Source organism: Pteropus alecto, unplaced genomic scaffold, assembly GCF_000325575.1.
Source record: "Pteropus alecto unplaced genomic scaffold, ASM32557v1 scaffold270, whole genome shotgun sequence".
Classification (NCBI taxonomy): Eukaryota; Metazoa; Chordata; class Mammalia; order Chiroptera; family Pteropodidae; genus Pteropus; species Pteropus alecto.
The window spans coordinates 2,383,944-2,392,406 of NW_006430735.1; the positions used below are offsets into that span (position 1 = coordinate 2,383,944).

The window sequence follows — 8,463 nt, forward strand, 5'->3', positions numbered from 1 at the left end:
CAGTTATCAGTGTGTCCTATTGAGATTTGGCCAGTCTACAACTGAAGGTTTCTAGTTTCTAGATGACTATAGAACTTTACTATCAGAAATGATCTTTACTAACCTTGCGCCACGCCACAAACTCTGGCAACAAAATTAAATAATTATCTCACCATTCAAAGGCTTCTTAGCACTGATGCTGTTCTCCTTAGCCAGAGGAATGGAAGCAGTAAGAGAGGACCCCTTAGAATAATATGATGACAGTAAGAAAGAAGCAACCCTTTGAGGAAGGCCTTGAGTTTGATCTTATGACAGTAGAAGGTCTTTACTTCACCGCTGGGAAGAAATGTGCAATGATGCTGCTTTCTAGTTTGTTTCTTTAATTTACACACCTAATAATGCTGCTTTGAAATTTAAAGAGTTCTCAGGAAAAAAAAATTAGCTATAATTTCTAAGTTATGCAGCAATGTACCAGACATTGCATAATAAACTAGAGATACAAAAAAAAAAAGGGAACAAAATTGGTTCTGCCCTCATAGAGTTATTTTTCTGACTAGCAGATTTTCATGTTTTTTCTGAACTGGCAGCTTTGAGTTATACTTCTTTAAAGCTAAATGCCGATGCTCTAGGACCAGGTATCTGTCAATAAACTAATAACTAATAAACAGTTATTAAGAAGATGAGAAATATATCTGAGTAAAATAAATGAGGTGAACAATGAGAATATGTGAGGTCATAAATTTTCTAAGCCTGAATGGAAAGCTCTATTACACAAAGAATACAGTCTAAACTCCTAAAAATGCTCCAAATGATAATGACCTGTTCAAATGATATTTTCCCAGTTTATCTTAAGCCACCCGCCTCCTCACTGAGGAGATCTGGCCACAAAGGTTTTCTCTCAGTTCCTTGATCATGCTAAGCTTCTTGCCTCAGTGCTTTTGTACATGCAGTATCATCTGGGGCTTGCCCAGTGCCTGCTATAAAACAAGTGCTCAATAAGCACATGTCGAGTGAATGAATATGTTTTTACTTTAATTTTTATAATATATCACACTAAAAAAGATATATTTTAAATTGATTAGCTTTACAATGGTCTTTTTTCCTGTTAATAGCAGTTTTCTTTTTTACATGTATTTAAAATATTTATATTGCTGATAAAACATGTTAAATATTTTGAAAATACAAAGCATAGAAAAAATTATTCATAATTCTTCTACCCATATGTTAGCATATTGATATTTTTTTGGCAAATTTTACAGTTGAGTTTATGCATATAGTATGTTATCCCCATGTCACTAACATTTCTCTGTAAACAATTTTTTTCAATTAAATAGTCTCTATTTATTTAAAAAATGTATATTCAGTTATTCAGTTTGTGGTATAGCCATGCAGTGAAGAGTATTTTATTTCATATGACTGCAAAACCCAGTAATTAATTTGACTGTATGTATCTATTCTTGGGGGGGAGGAGTAGGGTTTTTAAATTTATTTTTCATTATAGTTGACATACAATATTATATTAGTTTCAGGTGTACAACACAGTAATTCGACATTTATATACCTTATGAAGTGATCACTATAAGTCTAGTAATCAAGTCACCATACATAGTTATTATATTGACTATATTCCCTATACATACATTACATTCTTGTGGCTTATCACTGAAGTTTGTACTTCTTACAGATAATTCTTTAAAAAACAATTTTTAATGAATACATCATATTCTACTATTTGGATATAGTCTAAGTTCTTTAATGGGTATTTCCGGCATTTGCTATAAAATAATGCAGTGATTAATATCTTTGTGGCATATGGTAGCTTAATAAATTACTTTAAGCTGAAATATAGAATATACTTATTATAATTTTTAAAATCACCTGGAAATTTAACTGGTTTATGAGAGTAAAATACACTATGGTTTTTTTCCTGCCATTTTAATTTCAGGTGATATCTACACTTCCTAAAAACACAGAGCTAATCCATCTCTGGTTCTTTGTAAGAGCTCTTTGTTTCCACCATTTTACTAGTCGAATCTGTTATAGAGACTTGATCATTTAGCTTCACACTGTGGACAGGATGTTAGGAATGGGAAAAAGCCCAGATGCTGCCAAACAATTTAAATAATGTTAGCATTTACAAGTATTTTTAAAGTTCTTGCATTTAATATTTTAAAGTTCTAAAATTAGTACTCATTTTAATTTTAGAAGCATAATGGAGTTCCTGAAAAATGGTGTTCTTAGAAAGTAGAATGTATTAATCTTAAATTCTAATGTTCTGTTCTAAATTCTTTAATATTTATGGCCTATTTAAGATCATGAATGGTTGATAATAAAATGTTTACTCATATAATTAGTGGTCTACTACTTCCTGTCTATAGTTTAAGAACCACTGCTGAAATCAAGATCTCAATCATTAGAGAACATGAGCATTAACTTAACCAAAGGTTGAAACAACTGAACTTAGTACCTATTTAAAAGCTTTTCTTCTCTAGAAAAATGAAATAAAATATATTTCAGAAAATGGAAGACTGGGGGAATTAAGAGAAGGAAAAGGAATCCAAAGGTGAAAATGAAAAGTAAGTTCAGTAACACACATACCACAAATTCTTCATCTACTTTATTTAATGTTAATTCTGCATCATCTTCTGGAACAGTTTCTTCTTCTAATTCTTCCACTGGGTATGTTGGTCTAAAACAATAAATCTTAATATGAGAGTTAAAAACAAAATAAAACATTTTAGTAGGACAAAAAGGTATAATCTAACTATTAAGGATCTCCTCTGCAACAGATCTTGTCCTTCTTCACCCCTCTTCCGTAGTCAAATGGTTCATGTGATCTTTTTGAAACTTTCTATGTGAAGAAAAAACATTTATCTCCAAATTTAAAGAATAAATTTACACAAATAGGATAATACTGTTATCCAACGTATTTCTTCACTTACTACTGTATCACATTTAAGTACCTATACATCTTTCTCTTTCTCTCTCTCTTTTTATCACCTGCAGGTATTTTATATAACAGCAGTACCACAGTATTAATTTAACTAACCACCTATGGCTGAACACTGAGGTTGTTTCTAGTTTTTTACTAGACAACATCGCAAAGATCATCATTGCACATTTATCATTACGCATATCAGAATAAATCTGTACAAGTATATAATAGCTGGGTCAACAACTTTGTACATTTTATTGTTTTGGTAGATGTTGACAAAACCAACTTCTAAAATGTTACTGTAATTTACACTCCCAAGAACACTGACCCATTTATATATGTTCACCAATATAGTAAACAAACGTTAATCATTTAAGTGAAAATATCTCATTCTTGTTTTAATTGCATTTCTTTCACATGAGAGTAGTTGAACACATTTTCATGTTTTAATTGGTTAGTATTTCCTTTTTCAAGGAAATATCTATTATTGCCCTTGGCCCTTTTGTATATTAAGAAAATTAGTGCATGGCTTAACCTGTGTTAAAGATATTTTCCTAGTTTATAACTTATAATCTTAGCTATTCAGGACTGTTATAATTCTTGTTACACTGATTTAGAAACATTTTTTTGCACGGACCCTAGCTTTAACATGACACAACATATCTCACGCCCCTCTGGTCTGTTAGTACTCCTATAGTTTCATTTTTTACATTTATACCTTTGATCAATCTGGACTTTATTTTGATAGTATTAATAAGAAGAGTTCCGGCTTTATTCTTATTTCCAAAATCTAATCAATGGTCTTAACAGTAAGTACTGAACAATCATTTCTCCATCAAGATTAACAACATGTATTTCCCATATTAAAAATACACCAAAGTATTTGGGTTTATTTCTGAAAACTTATTTTAAAAATCTATACCTGACAGGTTAACGAAATATAAAAATCAACATTTAATATTAAGAAAGGAAAATACTGCTAGCCAAATTCTTCTTCTTATAGGAAAATTTTTCTATTTTTCATTAATTAGAATTAGATATCTCAAAAACAGTGTTCTAGGATTTGTTTTGGCATATTTAAATGTATAATTATCTATAAATATGTAACTTCTATGTAATTTACCTATTACATAGGTGATATATTCTCTGATGCCTATTTTTTTGGCTTCTAATGAAGATATAATGTGATTCATGTGTGTAGTCACTCTTTATATTTCATAAGAGGTAATGTTTCAGTTGAACCACTGAAATTGCCATTTTCTAGTTCAAAAAGAAATGAATATCAGTATTTTCATACGGTTCAATCAGATGATAACCCAAGTCGAGAAAGTTTTTCAAAGTACCTATTATTTACCTGAGATAATGTGATAGAAGACATATTAACCTATTAACAGGAAACAATATACACCTTTCTATATAAGTTAATTCTAATCAAAATTACTGCTTGCTTATGCTTTCTCTGAATAATGCCTTCCACAATCTCTAACCTATCAATAATCCCAATCTTCAAAGGTCCAAATTTTATATATTTTTAATTCTAGCCTATACAAATTGAGTTTCTGAATATTTTATTCCTTTATTCATTTATTGAGCATCTATGATATACCAAGTGCCATGTTAACAGCCATAGAGTACATATGAAGATTTCATAATATCTAACAATAAAGCCAGACCTGTAAACAACTAACTTTAATACCATGGAATACAATAATAGAAATATAAACAAATCATTGTCAGGTCAGAGAAAGCAGCAATGAACAATTTCTATGAGTATCATTGTCAGTTGGCATCTTTAGTATTATTCTTGCCAGTTGCATTCAGCAAAGGAAAAAATTCCATTTATAGTACTATATTTATTTCCATTTTTTCCTTAAATCTGCAGCTATCAGTTATCCACATGTATATACTATGTTTCTGTATATAAACAAATATATGAAAGAGACTTTTTAAAAATTTCCTAAAATGACAAGGACAAACAGTTACAGTTATACATTTGAACTGGGAAGGGGCACAATAAATCAGCACTGGTTTTGAAGACATCAGATATTCCAATTTTGTCTTTACTAACTTTTCTGATCACCTGTGGCATTTTCAGTTTAGAACAGTCAAGAGGAAATACTTCCTATCTGTTCAGTTAAGTAGTTTTGAACTCTTCGTGGAAAAAAAAGTTTACCTTTTCCAGGTGAAACCAATATATTTTAATGCTTCTTCAGCTAAACAGTCAAGAACATAGCATACATGCTCTCCATAACCTGACTTTAATTTTGAAGGAGGAAAATCTGCAGTTCTCCCCTGAAATATAAAAGATAAATTGTATTATTTGTTATTTATATTTCAATGTCAAACTATTTTAAACAAAGCACTGCTGAATAAATTTATCACTTCTCTATTTTTCAAATATGATTTAACATAACTATAATTACATTGCTTCTTAAAAATCCACTCTTTAGTCTTTTTCTAATCCATTGATACATAAAAAAACTAAGAGAAAATGAAGATATTTTATTGTCAAAAGTATCAAATTAAAAGGCAATAACATCTCCTGACAGAATAAATCACTGGTATTGTTAGGGTTAAAACCAATAGAACTACTAGCTTGGTATCATATCATCAAACAACTGTATGAAGGACAGAGTGATTCATATCAAAAATTAATAACAGGTTGCCAAAAATGCTTATGGCCTATCCCCAGAAAAAGTAAGAAATTAAAAGTACAATTGATATTATGGTCTATTAAATCAAAGTTCTCTTTCAAAATATAGTGTTTCAGCTTTCTAGTTTTTTTAAATCATTTTTTTAGAGGAGAACTAAGTAGCCACAAATTTACCTCTGTGACATATCAAGATTAAGAAAAATATTACTTTGGGCGATCAAGAGAGTTACACTGAATATTTTTAGAAGTGGAGCTAATGTTATAATATCAGTCATTCTGATATAACATTACATATGTATGTACGTATATGTGTAAATATGTGTGTGTGTATAGTTATTTACAGAGAATTCATTAAAAAGGCTAGAATTATTTTGTTGAAATTACCAATTTTAAAATTCATAACATGAGAGCATGCAGAAAGTAGAGTTGTTTACACTTACAAATGATCGAAGCTCAGATAATATGTTAGATATTGTAGCATTAGGGTCATCATATTCCTGAGGCTGCTCAAAGGGACGTCCTGCCTTGTTAATCAACCAAGCAGCGAGAGTGCAAAACATGTAGAACTGTTCGCCAGGGTTGGTAGGCAGTGCAAAATAGTGTCTGTGTCAAAATAAGAGGGGAGGGTAGAATATGAAATATTGCAAAGTCTATAGTCCAAGATTGCCAAAAGACCTTTTTTTCAAATGGCTTTAAAATCAAAAGACATTGATAATTTACTCTTTGAAGTTTCTATGAAGCCACAGAACTTACATTAAAGTTTTTAATCAACAAGATTAGGACAAGAACTGCTGTACAAAAAATATTAGATCAAAAACCTTACAACCAGAAAATGCAGGGCATGTTAAAAAACTGAGCACATAGAACCTTTGCCAAAATATGTGTCAGGAATAATTAATAAGAGTATTTCCTAAAAATGGCAATTTGGAATTAAGAAAATCTCAGAGTTAAAAAAAAGACCTTAATAATTATTCATTATGTGTTTTTACATTTCTTATATCATTGGCATCTTCATTGATTCTAATCTATCAGCTAGGTTAAAGGTTTGTTCTCATCTTGACTGCATATTTGATCAACTGAGGAGTTCGTCATACTATTGCTACTGGATCAAACATTTTTTCCCTCATGAATTAAATCAGGACGTCTAGGAGTGAAGTCCCAATATGGGTGTGTTTCAAAAGCTTCACGTTTATTGACTTTTACTAAATCCCCTAGCCTACTAAAAACAGTCCTATGTGGATCAATATGATTTATACCTAAATATGTTAGGAATAAAATTTGCTAGCAACAACATTCAAGTCAGTTTGATTAAAGACCTTATTTTGCTTTTTTACATGTAGCTATTACTATTATGTTTACAATTATATTTATAGCTATTTTTCATAAGAATCATCAGTCTGCTCGTGTTTCCCAATTTTTTTTCCCTGCAGGATAAATGTTAATGTCCTGATAGATAACAGAAAGCTGGGAAGTAAAAAAGGTTTACAACCTGTTCGAAGCACCTACTTATAATAATTCATCTTTTCCTTATTGGCTGATAACTCCACAACAGAAGAATGGATACTGACACATTCTGTAGACCTAGGATAGATTCTCAAACTTTAGCATGCATCAGAATCACCTGGAAGACTTGTTAATACACAGACTTCTAGGTCTCACCCCTAGAATTTCAGATTCAGTAGACCCAGGAAGGGGCTTATGGGATTACAGCTTTAATAAATTCCCAGGTGAGGCTGATTCTGCTGACCTGATGACCACACTCTGAGAATCATTAAAATAAGATATCTCTATGCAAATCCATGATTCAAAGTATCTTGCTGAATTCCCGAGGAAATAGTACAGAGGTTTTATCAACAGAACCTTAAGGCCACTTTCTTTTAGTTTGAAAAATATACTTGGGAAAAAAATGCATTTTTATTAACACACAAAATGTTGTTTATATTATCCTGATCAATTCATTTAAGTAATAACTCCCAATCCTACAATTTTTATCATGGATCAAACAACACTACTTTTTCCTCTAACTTTCCTATTATGGACTGATTTAGCAATATGGACAGTTTACATAAAACCTATGTATCTTATAATTCAAGCAACTAGAAGAGAGCAGGGAATGAGATCAAAACTGCTGAAGGAAATTATTTGAGCCTAGCTGTAGCCATTAAGAGAAAGAACTAGAGTCTTAATCTAAATTGTCTCTTACACAATAAACAAATATGTATTAATGTGAAGGAAAAGGTATAAAACTTAGCTACATTGATTGGAGGAGAAAGTGTGAGCTGCCTATTACCCTCAGCAACTAATGGCACTGGCTTTGGGATATGATGAATTTTTCCCCACCCGAAGGGCAGAACTATAGGTTCTGATAGAGACAATTCCAATAGCTGTCATTTCATTGCCTATTCCACTTCTCAGGTTCTGAGAGCACTGTTACTGAAAATGCAGAAGTTCTTTAGACCATAGCAATTAGTAAAGTTTACTAATTAGTAAAGTTTACTAATTGCATTGAAAACAGATCTACCAGCTGTAAGAACAGGTACTTGCAGAGGAAAACAAAAACTAGAGATAGATCTAAAATAATAACAGCATTAATCTTTGGGGATAAGATTATGGGTAATTTTAGTATTTTTCTACATTTTCTTGTGTTTTCCTGAGTTCTCTACAATAAGTACTTTTATAATCGGAAAAAGTGTGATTTTTGGAGGTGCGTGCTTTAAAGACTAGACAAGCTGTCTTCCGGTTCTTTCTCCTGTTCTAAAACTTTACACTCTCTACTAAAGTACCAAGTCTAAACTCCGTAAGCACCACGGCCCTCCTCCGTCGCCAAGTTTGGGGTGAAGTGCCCTTTCCTGGCTAGGAAGATGGAGGCCAGTGCTTGCTAACCCGCGCTCGGCAT

The 8,463-nt window shown here is 31.5% G+C and overlaps 1 protein-coding gene across 1 annotated transcript in view; it reads right to left on the minus strand.

Moving 5' to 3' along the window:
- IFT57 (intraflagellar transport 57) overlaps nucleotides 1-8,463 on the minus strand; it is a 49,461-nt gene that overhangs the window by 40,459 nt on the left and 539 nt on the right. The window contains exons 2-4 of the mRNA XM_006905446.3: nucleotides 6,008-6,170; nucleotides 5,088-5,206; nucleotides 2,578-2,668 (exon numbers count right to left, since the gene is read on the minus strand). Of these exons, the coding sequence (XP_006905508.1) occupies nucleotides 2,578-2,668; nucleotides 5,088-5,206; nucleotides 6,008-6,170 (373 nt within the window). The remainder of the gene's footprint in view (nucleotides 1-2,577; nucleotides 2,669-5,087; nucleotides 5,207-6,007; nucleotides 6,171-8,463) is intronic.